The sequence below is a fragment of the Sciurus carolinensis genome, chromosome 1 (genome assembly GCF_902686445.1).
Source record: "Sciurus carolinensis chromosome 1, mSciCar1.2, whole genome shotgun sequence".
Classification (NCBI taxonomy): domain Eukaryota; kingdom Metazoa; phylum Chordata; class Mammalia; order Rodentia; family Sciuridae; genus Sciurus; species Sciurus carolinensis.
The window spans coordinates 151989542-152005561 of record NC_062213.1 but is presented as its reverse complement, the minus strand read 5'-3'; the positions used below and the strand labels follow the sequence as shown (position 1 = coordinate 152005561).

The window sequence follows — 16020 nt, the reverse complement described above, 5'->3', positions numbered from 1 at the left end:
GAGAAATAAATAACTATCCATGCTGCATATAAATCACTCTTCCCTTCTTAATTCTTTTTGTTCCTTTATTATACACAGTAATGCAAGGATGATAACATGACTTTCCATTCCAATGAATTTTTTATCTATTATTCAATAGTAAAATTGAAATCTTATGTGCATCAGAGATGAATACATTTCATGATATTGTGATCTCTGAATAAATAGTCTGTGCCTGTTTGTAGAGCTGATTCATGGTCATAATGGAATAAATTGTTTTATATGGTAAAGCAAGATAATGAATGATAAGGCTTAATTAGGCTGTGATTCCATTTCAAGTTTGATTGTTGATTTGTCATAGCTTCATAGATACTATGACACTATAATTTAAGTACTTTAATGAAAACGAATTAATTTGAAAGCTCTTCCTAATTCTGCAGCAATTAAGTGATTTTTCTCTCATCTTCCAAAACTTATTTCTATACATGAATGGATTTGAACAGCATCACAGTGGGCAAAATCACTATTGTTAGTTTTAATGAAAGGCAATCAGAGTTGAAGGCATTATTATGTTTTATTGACTTGCTAATTATTCCATGCCTTCCCCAAAATGCTCACAAAAACTGAAGATAAATCATATCCTCTATTTGCAGGGAAGAGAGGGGGGTTTTCTCTTTCAAATGTACTTGAGAAAGAAGAAATGTGTCACAAGTTAAATGATAAAGATCTTTAAACATGTGAGCATATTAAGAGAAAAACAGAGATTCTGGTACTGTATATGGCCTACATTGTTAGGGAAGTCTATTTTAGGATGCCTAGTATGGGTTAGGAGGAAATATTTACCAAGTATTTATTCTCATATGCAATGAATGTGTTCTTTAGTGTTTGACAAAATATCAGACCATTTACTTAGAGTAAAGCTTATTATTTTGCCCCATAAATGCCTCACTTTCAACACACTAACAGTGTGTTATTTATCTGAAAATCACTACCATTTCCTTCACTTTAAGACTACTTTCCCTTTCTACAGAATTTACTTCTTCCCATAATTATAGTGTTAATTTATAAACTGGGGATTGACTGTTTCGGTTAAAGAACTTCATGACAATGAAAACCAGGTCTCTCTCCTGCTACCTTATCAGCCTGATGCCAGCACCTTTAAACTCTAATACCTTCATCAGGAAATGAAATCAAGAAATAATGTTTCATGTGTGTTACCAGCACTTATTCCATGGGAGACAGTTTCAGTCTGATCCTGTGGTTAAATAAAGGAAGAAAGAACTGCTTTGGCCCCTGACCCCTCTGAAGTCTACCTTGAGCTCTCTGTCACCTAGACTGATCAATTTCCTAGAGTCACAGCAGACCCCTTTCTGAACTAAGTAATTAAACTGTTTTGTTTGTCCCAGTAAAGCCTAAAAATATTGTAAGAGAACAAAAATGAATTGGTAATGAGCCATTAGGTCTTCTCTGTCCCATTCCTTGCTCCTTCCCAGCTTAAACACCTTACAAATAAGAACTGAATCTTACATTGCTTTTACATCCTCAGTAACCTCTATTAGAATACAGGTGTAGTGAATGCTTAATAAAGTGGTCAATTGGTAATGAAGGAAAGAATTCATTGGTCAAATGGGAAGCAATATTAAATAGTCCATTTCGCATAATAGTGACTCAAAATTTTTGTTGTGGAAGCGGTCAGAGTAGGAGGAAGGAAGTAAAGTGTCACTTGAATTAACTAATTTAGACTAAGTCAAATTCATTCCTCTGTGAACTCACTGTTAGTCAAGGTCATAAACACTTCTCAAAATTTTCCCCATATATGTTCCTAAGGCAGAATCTGTTATGTAACCATCTCTAATTATTGATTACCTTACCAGAATTTGAATTTTTGATATATAATGCTACTAAAATAGGCAGAGTCTTGCAGGAAATCTTTCTCTTCTTGCTGAGATTGCTAACGAGTTCCTGACTTCCTTCCCTTGAGTGGATAGAGGTAAAGCAAACCACTTTTCTGTTTGTTTTATGTCTCTATTTTCTCTCTTTCCAAGCTGAATGACATAGTTTCTCCCCCAAATTCACTAACCTAATAATTGTATGATTTTTCTTTCTTACTATATAGTAAATTACCCCTCTGAAATCTCCTTCCAAGGTGTACTTCTTAGCTAGCTTACTATTGCATCATTTGCCAAGTATCCTTGGTAAAGGGGAATTTATAAGCAAATTAATTTTTAAAATAAAATCAAATTTTATCCTTTCATTTTCAAATTTTTAATTTTGTTTTAATCATTCTGGGCAGATATTATAGCAAAATATTTCATATAGCATTATCTTCTTTAAATGAATGTAATCAATACAATTTAACTTTCCATATTTGTGTTCATCATAGGTTGTGATACTGACCTTTTTCGTTGTTGTTGTTCTCTTTGTATGTGCAAGGGCTTGATTCTGCACAAAATAGAAATGGTGAAGAGTTCTGGTATCAACTTTGTTGTTTTTTTTCTCTCACCTCCTCTATGAGACCATCTGTTTTAATTTCTTCATGCTGGCACCTTATTTTGAATAGTCTCCTTATTTGCTCCTTCTAATAACTATTGGTTGAATTGTATATAAATAATACAAAAATTCTGAAATAAGCTTCAAGTGCTTCTTGTCATTACAGCAGATTCAGAAATAATCTGTTTATTTCCTGAACATAACACTCGAAGTTCCAGGATGATGCTATATTAAATTTGACCAAGAAAATTATAGAACAAATGCAGCTTACGAGGTCTCTTTAAAGATGCTACATGGTCAGTCCTGAGAACACATTAAATTCTAAGTTCCAGAAAATTGGGGTTATTTTAATTTGACCCAAGAGTAAGTACGGAACAAATGCAATATAGATAACTCTGCTTTAGTGCTGCATTGCCAACTTTGGGTAGCTAAAAATTAAATTCCACCATGATTAAGTTTAAATCTTAGATTTGATGGACATATTTTAGCATAGGCAAAATATGAAAGTGTTTGAAACAAATTTGTTCTGATATCAAATCCTTTCTAGCCTCTGAGCTTCCATTTATTTATTTCTTAAATGAAGATAATAAACCTCCCTACAAACTTGTTGTAAGAATGAAATATATACTTAAAATATTTTCTCAATAAACTCCATTTTTTTTCTCCTCCTAAGTCTAATCCAATTCATTAGATATACAAATAACCTGCCTGCCTTTGCAAAATTGAAAAACCCCATTACAAAAGTTGGTGTCATAATTAAAATATCAAATGAAAAATTTCAAATCCTATAAATATCTTTTCCTTTCTTTACTTTATACAAGGTATAACATCAGGGGTTTTGGTCTTTTTATTTTGTTTATTTATTTATTTATTTATTTATTTATTTATTTATTTTTGGAACCAGGGATTGAACCCAGGGGCACTCAACCACTGAGCCACATCCCCAGCCCTTTTTATTTTTTATTTTGACAAAGGGTCTTGCTAAGTTGCTTACAGCCTCACTAAGTTCCTGAGTCTGGCTTCAAATTTGTGATCCTCTTGCCTCAGCCTCCTGAGGGTTTTTGTCTCTTATTAGCATATGTCCTTGTATCTCAGAGTAAATCATTTGAGCAGATGATATTTGTGAGGTTCAGATCACATAAACATTCAATAGGCACTATCTGTAAATTTTTTGATGTATTTTGATTTTATATGCATATATAATGCAATTTTATGCATTTGAAGGAACACTAAATTGCTTAAAATTTGGTCTTTGTAAAGAAATCTGCTATATTACGTCCATATTGAAAAGGATGGTTACCCTTTTCATCCTCAAATATAATTAGAATCTATAGCCTCTGTACTAAAATCAAGTGTTTCTTCCTTTGATTATTAATTTTCTATGTCAAGAAATTGATGTTAAAAATATAATTAGATGCAATTTAACAAGTACTTGCTGAGTTTCCATTGATTTCCTAGGTTTTACCTAGGTACTGTTGGAAATATCTCTGACCCCATCCTATTGTCCTTCCAGATCACCCCATTGGCTACAACCATTTTTTATTCCATCAAAACATCAATGCATTTAATTCCACTCTTTTCTTATTATTACCAGTCTTGTGATTTTCTCTGCCCTGTTTACATGATTGGAATTTGGTGATTAACCATCAGATTCATTCCTTGTGGACTCCCTGGGCACCCTTGCTGCTCTCTCATGTCAACAGACATTGCTCTGTAAAACTGCAACATTTGATGACATCAACTCTCTTTCTACTGCCAAGTGGAACTGAAGCAAACAGTCAACTACAGTAATTGGTATTCCACTGAATTCATGATCACAAATCTGAGGTGCAGCCTTAATGATGCCCAATGATCAGTTTGTGCTTCTTCTCCCTCATGACTTCTCTGTCTTCAGACTCCCATAGATTCCTCTCCCATCTTCAAGTCTACTTCCACAGACCCTCACTATCATACCTATCCACCTACCCGGATTCTGGACCCATCTTCCCTGATTTCTGTCTGTTAGGGCAGGTGAATTATTCCCGTTTCCCTTTAAAGCCAATCTCTCCAGATAACCATGTTCTATGCCTGCCCAAGTGTATAACTCCAGCAATTCTCCCCAACCTTTTTCTACATTATCTATATTTTTATCTCTACTTGATTTTTCTGATCAGCATACATACAGACTGCTACTTTTTCCACTCTAAGAAAGCAAAAACAATAAACAAACAAAAATGCTCTTGGCTCCTCTTGCCCTGACAGTCTCCCACTCCCTTACAGCAAAGGCTGTAGAGTTTTCTATATTCTCTACCAGCAATTCTCCTCCTACCCTCTCAAACGTAGACCTACTCCATTCTTAAAGCCTCATTACTCCATCAAAACCATTGCAATCAAGGTCACAATGACCTGATTATTAAATCTAGTGGGAACTATTGAGTATCTTCTTATGGTGACCTGTCAACATCATTTGAAATAGTTGATCACTTCTCCCTACTTAAATCATTTTCTTTATTTGAATTCTAAGACTCAATAATCTCTTGTTTTAACTTTTATCTCATTGATTGCTCTTGTTCAGTCTCCTTTGCTGATCCCTCCTATTGTTCCCATCCTCATTGTGGAATGCATCATGGTTCAGTGCTTGGTTTGCCTCTCTTCATCTTCTATATCGTGCTGTTGACAATTTGTCTGGTGGTTTAAATACTAGGAATCCCCAAAGTCTTAATCTATAGCCTACATCTCTCTCTTAAATGCTAAGTTTATATCCAAATTCCTACCTGAAATGTCTTATTAGAAGTCTAACAGAAAAATTGAATTTTATCTTCTCCCAAATCTAGTCCACATACCATTTTCCCATCTAATTTCAAGACAACTGCATAATGTAAGTTGCTCAGGACAAAAAAAAAAAAAAAATCTGAAGTCACCCCTGATTCCTGTTCTTATATCCCATGTTCAGTTCATCAGAAAATCCTATTGGTCTTGCATTCAAACTATATCCACATTCCATTCTCTTCTTACTCTTTCCTCTTCTGCTACCTAGATGAAAGCCACCATCAACTCTAATGTTAAGTCTAACAATTTTAATAGGAGGTAGCATAATGGTGTAAAACAAATTTTAAATATGGTGCTAAAATAAGTTAAATTCTACCCTATGGCCATTTTCACTATACACACCAATTTGATGTTTAAATAGTTATATAATTTAAATAGTAATTTAAATGATCAATCTTTGTGAAAATTTGGTTCAACAGTTATAAAATTAAAATGATATTGCCTAATATGTCTTCTTCATACAATTATTAAAAGAATTAAATGATTTCATACAGTGGCATAGGAAAGTATAAATTACCTTACTTATTATTTATTGGGCACTTACCAGATAGGATATTAAATGCTTTACATCCATTCCATCAGATCCTCAGAGCAACCCTTTGAATTAGAGAAATGAGTGAATGACTCAGATGCTGTGGTATCTGCTCAAGAATGCATGGCTAGTAAATGACAAGCTTAGGACTCAGTCATCCTTTCCAACCTGTACTTTTAACTACTATGCTATAATACTTTTACATGTTTGGGTTAAACTCTGAGGTAAAGACGTGCTCTAAGAATATTTCCTGAACTTCAGGTGCCATGTAGTATAAATGGTCAACTATCCCTGGAAAACTGTTTTTCCAAATGTGTTTACACTTTCATAAGCAAATTCAGATAGCTATGAAAAGTTCAGCAAAACCATTTCCAGGCATAAACTCCATCTATTCCACAGATGAAGCATGTAGCACATATTTTTCTCTCCTGCCACATCATTCTCCCTGAATTTAATAATTATCTTGTTTATTGCTTAGCTTTTTGTCATATTTCATCAGTCCAGTATAGGACTCTCCCTATGTTGGTAAATTTCCTACCAATATATTTGAATGTATTGGTCGCTCTACCGCTTACATATTACTGGGGACGTCTCTAGTAGTTTTCTGGCCTGACCCCAACTGGATTGCTAACTTTCCAGGCCTGCTGCAGTCAATTGCCTTCTGCTATTTCACCATCATTCTGGGGATTCCCTTTATCTGACTTGTAGTGGGACACCTGGTTCCTAGTTACCACGTTTCATGCTTTATAACATCATTTTGGTGGCAAACAACCCTACGAAACTTCTTTTTTAAAATTTTTTCTAAATTTATTCTAATTAGTTATGCAAGAGAATAGGATGCATTTAGGCATTTTGATAACATATATAAATGAAGTATAATTTCTCATTTTTCTGATTGTACATATTGTAGGATCACATGGGTCATGCAGTCATATATGTACGTGAGGTGATCATGTCTGTTTCACTCTACTATTCTTCCTACCCCCATACCCATTTCCCTCCCTTCACTCCCCTCTACCTAAAATAATTCTATTCTTCCCTAGGCCCCCTACCCTACTTATTGTGAATTAGCATCCTTATGTCAGAGAAAACATTTGGCCTTTGGTTTTTTGGGTTTGGCTTATTTCACTTAGCATGTTATTCTCCAACTCCATCTATTTACCCACAAATGAAACTTCTTAAAAATGGTTTATGCAGACAAAAATATTGAGAATGTGGACGTCTGGCAAGACATTTGACAAGTGGTGAAAATACTATTATCTTTAAATCTAGAAATTTATTACTTCTGACCAGACGTCTTACTTTCAACTTTGTTAAGTTTAAAGATTTGTTGGTTTTTCTATCTAGTATTCTCAGCAGTTGAGTGGTTTGATTGTGTGTGTGTGCACGTGTGTGTGTGTTTGAAACACCCTCTAACCCACCTGTTTAGGAAGAGGAAGGAAATTTCTTGAAGTTTCATCATGTTCTCAGGGATCATCATTTAGTAAGGCTCCCAACTCGCAGTATTCCTTAGAAGTTCTCAAAATAGCCAGGGTTGACACCAGGAAACTTTTTCAATAATAACCATTCATTTATCTGAATTTATTCTGAAATTATAGAATACGTGTTTTTATGTGTGTATGTGTGTGTGTTTTTTTTAATTTTTAATGTACTCTGGAGACTTTATAACAAAATATCACAAACCATGGGACATGTAAACAGATTAAGGCACTGTCTGCTGAGAGCTCATTCTTTTAGGCAGCATGTGGTGTGAGTCCCCAGGTACCCTTAGAAAAAGGCAGAAAGTTCCTTGTCCTTCTCACTGTGTCCTCACATAGTAGAAGGGTTAGAACTCTCTGGGGCCTTTTCTCTAAGGCACTAATCCCATTCACCAGAGTTCAACCCCTATGCCCCAAAAGCCCCACCTCTAGCACTATGGGTCAGGATTTCAACACATGAACTTTGGGGGAATGCAGGCATCCAGGCCACCTGATCTCTTTACAACCAGTAAATATGTATTCTTCAAATTTTGTTTTATGTAATAGTATGGTTTTATAGGAATTTCTTAGCTTTGTAATTTAGTAGGAGGCCTGTTATATCCCCAAAAAGTTTAAAACATTTCTGGCAATGTCTTTCTTTTAGAGTTGGTATTTGGTTTTGTTTAATCAGAGCTTAAAACTCACTTTTGTGTGTTTGTGTGTGTGTGTGTGTGTGTGTGTGTGTGTGTGGTGCTGGGGATCAAACCCAGTACCTCATGGATGCTAGGCAAGCACTGTACAACTGAAGTGCATTCCCAGCCCCTTAAAACTCATTCTTATTAGTTACTTTCTAAAGAATTTTAAAGTGTGATCTTTTTTAGTTTACAATAAAGTCTCAGTAACTGTGGTCAGAACAATGCACATTAGATGTCCTGAACTTACTCATCTCATAACTGAAGGCTTTTATCCTTTGACCAACATCTCCTCATCCTCGCTCCACCCAGAGTCTGAGTAACTACCATTCTACTTTCTGTTTCTATGCGTTCAACTTTTTAAGATTTCCTATTTATAAGATATGATGTAAAAATTGTCATTGTGTGTCCAGGTCATTTCACTTAGAATAATGTCCTCCACTTTGTTGCAAGTGGCAAGATTTCCTCTTTTTATAAGATCAGATAATGTTTCCTTGCATATGTACATATCAATCTCACATTTTCTTTATCCATTCATCCAGTGAGCACCTATGTTATTTCCCTACCTTGGCCTCTTGTGAATAATGCTGCAATGAATAGAAGGTACAGACGTAGGCAAGAATCCTTGCTGGGTGAGGTAGTGCACATCTGTAATCCCAGCAGCTTGGGAGGCAGAGACAGGAGGATCCAAATTCAGCAAAAGCAAGGTGCTAAGCAACTCAATGAGATCCTCTCTCAAAATTTAAAAAAAAAAAAAAAAAGAAAGAAAAAGAAAATACAAAACATGGCTGGGGGTGTGGCTCAGTGGTCGAGTGCCCTTGACTTCAATCCCTGGTACCCATCCCCCCGAAAAAGAAGTCGATAAGAATTTAGATGCCTCTTCAAGGTCATGTTTTGTTTTGTTTTTCCCTTTGGATACATACTCCAAATCCAGTAGCTTTACAAGTGTGGCACAAACATGACAAGTGTTTTATAACAATATACCCTTATATATGTGTGTGTGTGTGTATTTTTCTACATTTTTATTGGAACATTATAGTTGTACATAATGGTGGGATTTGTTGTTATATATTCATATATGCACATGATATTAACAATATAATTTGGCCAGTATCACTCCCCAGTATTTTCCTTTTCCCTCCACTCCTCCCCTCCTTCCTCTATTCTTCTTGTCTGTCTTCTATGTTCTATTTTCATGAGATCCCTACACTTTTCCATTTTCCTCTCTAGCTTCCACATATGAGAGAAAACATACAATTCTTAATCTACTGGGTTTGACTTATTTCACTTAACATAATGTTTGCAAGTTCCATTCATTTTCCTGAAAATGAAATTATTTTATTTTTCTTCATGGCTGAGTAAAATTCCATTGTATACACATACACTTTTAACTCATAATGCATACATGTATATACATTAATGTGCTTTTAAAGCGAAGCAGGAGGTATCACAATACCAGACCATATATGTAATAGTATATTAAATTATACTACAGAGTCCTAGTAATAAATACAGCATGGTATTGGCACCAAAACAGATATGTAGACTAATGGTACAGAAAAGAAGACACAGAGTTGAGCTCATATGAATACAGTTATCTCATACTAGACAAAAAACACCAAAAACATACATTGAAGAAAAGGTAGCCTCTTCAACAAATGATACTGGGAAAACTAGAAATCCATATGTAGCAAAATAAAATTAAATCCTTATCTCTCACCCTGCACGAAAATCAGCTCAAAGTGGATCAAAGACTTAGGCACTAGAACAGAGACCCTGCACCTAATAGAAGAAAAAGTAGGCCCAATTCTCCACCATGTCAGCTTAGGAACTGACTTCCTTAACAAGACTCCTAAAGCATAAGAAGTAAAATCAAGAATCAATAAGGGGACTGGAATTAAACTAAAAAGCTTCTTCACAGCAAAGGAAATAATCAATAATGTGAACAGAGAACCTACAGAATGAGAGAAAATCTTTAAAATCCACACCTCAGATAAAGCCTTAATTTCCAGGATATCTAAAGAACTCAAAAAACTTAACACCAAAAAGACAAATAACCCAATCAATAAATAGGCTAAGGAACTGAACAGACACTCCACAGAAGAAGAAATACAATCAATCAACAAATATATGAAAAAATGTTCAACATCTCTAGCAATCAGAGAAATGCAAATCAAAACTACACTAAGATTCTATGACTCTAGGCAAAATGGCAACTATCAAGAATACAAGCAACAATAAATTTTGGCAAGGCTGTGGGGGAAAGGTACACTCATATATTGCTGGTGGGACTGCAAATTGGTACAATCTCCATGGAAAGCAATATGGAAGTTCCTCAGAAAACTTAGAATGGAACCACCATTTGACCCAGTCATTCCACTCCTAGGACTTATAATCAGCATACTACAGTAACACAGTCACATCAATGTTTATAGCAGGTCAACTCATAATAGCCAAACTATGGAACCAACCTAGGTGTCCTTCAACAGACGAATGCATAAAGAAATTGTGAGATATGTATACATAATGGTATATTACTCAGGCTTAAAGAAGAATGAAATTATGGCATTTTCCAGTAAATGGATGGCGCTGGAGAATACCATGCTGAGTGTAATAAGCAAATCCCAAAGAACCAAAGGCTGAATTTTTCTCTAATGTGTAGATGCTAATACACAATAAGAGGGTGGGAGCCTAGAGAATAATAGAGGGACTTTGGATTAGACAGAAGGAAGTGAAGGGAGAGGAATGATATGGAGTAGGAATGATAGTAGAATGAATTAGACATAATTACCCTGTGTTCAGATATGGTTAAACAACCTGTGTAACTATACATTATGTACAACCAGAAGAATGAGAAGTTAAACTCCATCTATGTGTGATGTCAATGTATTCTACCATCATGTATAACTAATTAGAACAAATTTAAAAATTGCCAAAAAAAGTGCACTTTAAAAGAATGTATGTGATATATATATATATGACTGGTATGTATTTTAACACACTATTTCCTACCTTTTTCCTGTGTACTTTACAGTAGATAAACTTAATAAATTCATATATCATGCTAGCCCATTTTTGCATGATTATTGATTGTTTTGCTGACACCTTTACTTCTTTTTTAATTGTAATAATTATAACATTACTATGACACTTTTTGTCAGTGGCTCAGCTATATCATCTCTTTCAGACCTCACTGCATTTCTGTGATGAAATTGTTTCTCCAATCACCAAGTTTCAGAGTAGGAAATGGAGACATCGAGCTTTTAAATGATGTTCCTGTTTATCTGAGCAGTAGTGGTAAAACTGAGGTTACATTTTAAATCAGTAGATTCTGCTCAGGATGATCTTACATTCAAACAGTAAATAAAGTAATATAAGTATGTGTACAAAAAAAATGTAACATCACTTCCACCACAAACTGCAATTTTATTTTCATAGAAGATAAAGAAATACAGTCTTTTCCTTAATATAGCACTTTAATTCATTTCTCTTTCTATGTCTTGGCTTATACAAAATCTAAGGAAATATCATATTCAACCTTTGGTACAAAAATATATGTATACATGTGTATACCCCGTGACATTGTTAGGCTATCATTCCTACCAAATGTTTATCCAAAATGGCTTTTAGACTGTATGTTGACTTATAGTTTTAATTACTTATTCTTAATATTAGGACTGTAGTTTGCTGGAACACTCTCATGTACTTTTGGGTTTCTTTGTTTGTTTTTACCTTTCAGGTGTACAAGAATTCCCAGAAAATATAAAGTGCTGTAAGTGTTTAACAATTATTGAAGCCAGTGTCAATCCCATTTCTAAGTGAGTATAAATTATTTAATTTTTATTTATTTTTATGTTTCTATTGGATAATAATGTACTAAGATAGATGAAATTTACATAATTGAATCTTAAATGTAGCTTTGATGTAGCCTTTAATAGAATGATGGGAGACGCACAATCAAATCAGAATAGTTCTACAAAAGACGATTTAAAACATTACTGAGTAGGAATGGTGCCCAACTGGCACAGGACATCATTGCTTTGAAGAAAACTGTGTCATCATTTTTCTGTCACTCTCAGGTCGTACCCCATGGATGATAGTTAAAACTAAGAAAACACTTATTAGTTCTTTACATCTCATGGGAAATTAGTAGCAATGACCTTTTGGAAATTCAGGAGGGTGCAAGACTTTAAGATATTGGTAAATACAATAAGATATCTGTATAGGTAAAAAAAAATTAAGTACGGCTGTAAATTGGAAGTATTTGTATATGAGGGATTGCAGAAATGGCAAAGTGATCATCCTGTGAAGACAGCAGAATAGAATTAATTGATAAGGATGCTAGGATCAGAGAAGAAGGTACTTACGATTCAAGATTTACTAAGAAATTCTATAGAAAAATTAAGATTTCAAAGTGACTGTGACTTGAGAGTCTGATGTAGTAACAGAGGTCTATGGGATCCAGTAGGTAAAGAAATTATGATGAGACTAGCTTGAATGAGCCATGAAACGGATGGAAAAGTGTAGAGTGGAAGTAGAATCTAGAAGGTTACTCACAGTTATAGTACTATTTGGAATAGATTAAAACAAATCTGTGGCAACGGGATGCAGATAATAAACTTTCAGAGAAAGAAAAGTGTGCTAATTATACCAAGTTGACAGCGGGATTTGAGCAAAATCTCTCAACTTCAACTTTATGAAGTTTGGGTGGCTGTAAAAAACCCACTGGAAAGGCATTTAATGAACAGAGTATTTCCTATAAGAAGATGAAGAAGTTAGTCAAAGAGAAGCTAAAGAGAAATTTCATACCAGCATAGCTGAGAGAGACCCATAGTTTCCTATGGATCATGGAATGAGGCTGTACATGAGACCAGGAATGAGGCAGAAGTATAGGAGGAGGCCTTTAGAGTGAGTGGCTTGTGAATTTGAGTCCCTTTGCAGAAAGTGTGGACCATCAAACAATAAATTACAATTTTTCTACCTCAGAAGTAGAACATGGAGAGAGAAGAAAAAAAAAAAAAAAAAAAAAAAAAAAACCCTGAAAATCTTTTCCCAAAATACTTGGAGCAAATAGTTTTTCCAGCATTTCCATAAAATAGATGTTATTACAAATATGTCCTTGACTTGAATCACATGATCCAGCAGAGATGATAAATTGTTTTGGCTTGGTTGGTTTTTTTTTCCTAATTCTTTAGTCCAATAGTTTCCATAATTTAGGAATCATGGTAGATCTTTAGTGGTAGAAGCCAGGTAATGAATTACATTTTTACAAAGTTTAAAGCCAATAGTTTTGTGGAATATGTCTCTGAATTATGTTCACATGTTCAATTTTAAAAGATGAAAGATAACCTGTTTCATTTTAAAATGTTTTAACACTGTAAACATTAAGCAGTTTGAGAATTCATAAAAAAAATTACTCAAGAGAAAAGTAAGCTTAAGTAGTATATTAATTCTCAAAGTCAGGTTTTTAAAGATTTAAATTGCATAAGTAAAATTGATTCACTTTTGGTGTATGAGTCAATGAAATTTAATAAGTGTACACATAGTCATGTATCCATCACCAGAACTAAGATCTAGAAGATTTTCAACATCCCAAGAAGTTCCCTCAACCCAACCACATCCTGTAATCTGATTAATATCCCTACAGTTTTTCCCTTTCCCAAACGTCATATAAATGATATTATACTTTTATGTCTGATTTCTTTTACTTAACATATGATTGTGAGATTTATCCATAGTGTTTCAGTAATCAATACTTCATTCCCCTTTATCAGTAGGTAGTATTTCATTGTATGGATAGAACATGATTTGTACCTCTATCTGCTGACAGCCATCTAAGTTGTTTCCAGTTTTGGACTACACGAATACCATTTAAATAAATTAAGTACAGGTGTATGTGTGAGCATGTTTTCTTTTCTATTACTGAAATATCTGAGTAGTACATATTTAAGTATGTTTAACATACAGTTAAATATATTACCTGTTTGAGAAACTTCCAAATTGCTTTCCAAAAGAGCTATTAAATTGAGTATTCCCATCAGCAACATATTAGTTTCACTTATTGTTTATCTGTGTCATTTGGTGCTATCAGTTTTTATTTTTTTAATTTTAGCCAAACTAGTAGATGTGGTATCTCATTATGGTTTTAATTTATATTTTAAGGCATAATTAGTATATTTCCATGTACTTATTTTAAAAATATATTGCTTCTTTAGTAATTATTCAAAAATTTTGTTCATTTTTGTTGACACCTTTTTATTACTGAATTAAAGAATTATTTACATATTTTGGACATAAGCCATTAGCAGATATTTTTAGCAAATATTTGCTCCAATTCTGTGGCTTATCTCTTCATATTCTAAATAGTATCCTGTAAAGGGAAGTTTTGATTTTGGTGAAGTCCTATTTAATAATATTTTAAAATCTGTGCTGTTTTCCTAAGAGCTTTTTGCTAAATTCATGGTCATAACAATTTTTACCTATACTTTGTTCTGAAACTTTTTATAGCTTAGGCTTTACATTTAAGTCTATGATTCATTTAAAGTTGATTTTTGCATATATGGAAGGTTTAAGGGCTATGGTTCACTTCTTTGCACATAGACATCTAGTTGTTCCAGTACCATTTGTTGGGAAAATTATTCTTTCTTTATAGAATTACCCTGAGTACCTTTATTGAAAATCATTTGATATATATTTAGATTCATAGCTGGATTTTCTGCTATGTTACATTAATCTATATGCTTATTCTTACCCTATGCTCTCTTCACTACTGTAACTTTATAGTAAATCCTGAAATCAGGGAATAAGAATTCTTCCTTCAACTTTGTTCTTCTTTATCAAAATTATTTGGACTATTTTATGACCATTGTTCTTCTATATAAATTTTATAATCAGCTTGCCAATTTCTTCAAAGATATAAAATCCTGCTGTAATTTCAATAGATATTGCCTTGAACCTGTAACTCAATTGAGTCACATTGGTATCTTTTTAAAATATTTAGCATTCTTATTTCTGAGCCCAGTATAACTCCACACTTTTATAAGGTCTATTAAATTCTTTTATCAATGTTTTGTAGGTTTCAATATATAAATATTGCACATTTTATTCATTGTTCCTCAGCATTTCATGTCATTTGTGCTATTGTAAATGATTTTATTTATAATTCCATTTTTATTGCTATTATATATAAATAATTGATTTATATGTATTCACCTTATGTCCTTCAATTTTAATAAACTCACTTATTAGTTTTAGTGGATTGTTTCTACAGATTTAAGGGAGTTTTCTATGTAAGCAATAATGTCATCTGTGAATAAAACAGTTTTATTTCATTATTTTTCATCTGTAAACCATTTATTTTTCTTGTCTTCTTGTCTTAGCTAGATCCTCCTTTACACATTGAATACAAGAAGTAAAAGCAAATCACTGTCTTACTTTCAGTCTTAGTGAGATAGACTTTTGCTATTATGTGTTACTATAACTTTTTTAGCATTCACCAGTCTGTGACCACTTCTTGATTTCAAAGACACTCCACATTATTAGGAATTAATTACAATAGAACCCAATTCCAAGTACCAAAATCTCTGTTAGTTTCCTAATGCTATGTAACAAATTATCACAAATTAAACAACTTAAAACAACATGTGCTTATTATCTCTCAATTTCAGTGGTTCAGGAATATAGGCATGGCTCATCTGTTTTCCCTGCTTCAGAGTTTCACCAGACTATAATCAAGGTGTGAGTTGAGCTATATTCTCATGAGGAGACAGCTGGAGAAAAATACACATCAGAATCCAGCTTACATTGTTGGCAAGTTCATTTCCTTATTGTTATAAAACTGAGAGTCCTAGCTTTTCCCTAGCTGTCAGCTAAAGGCTACTCTTGGGACCTGAAGTTCTCTGCCACATAATCCTTTCCACAAACAGCTCACAGCAGAGAGTTTGCTTCTTTAAGGACAGCAACTGAGTAAGAGTGAGTGTTCTGGTAAGATGAGAGTCTTGTAACATAGTTATGGAAGTGTAGAATTTTCCACATTCTACTGATTAGTGGCAAATCATAGGTC

The 16020-nt window shown here is 33.8% G+C and overlaps 1 protein-coding gene across 2 annotated transcripts in view; it reads left to right on the top strand.

Annotated features, from left to right (window-relative positions):
- The window catches only part of Lrrc7 (leucine rich repeat containing 7), a 518752-nt gene that overhangs the window by 238244 nt on the left and 264488 nt on the right, over positions 1-16020 (top strand). For both annotated transcript variants that reach the window (XM_047519214.1, XM_047519218.1), the window contains one exon: positions 11698-11776. In XM_047519214.1, coding sequence (XP_047375170.1) covers positions 11698-11776 — 79 coding nt within the window. The remainder of the gene's footprint in view (positions 1-11697; positions 11777-16020) is intronic.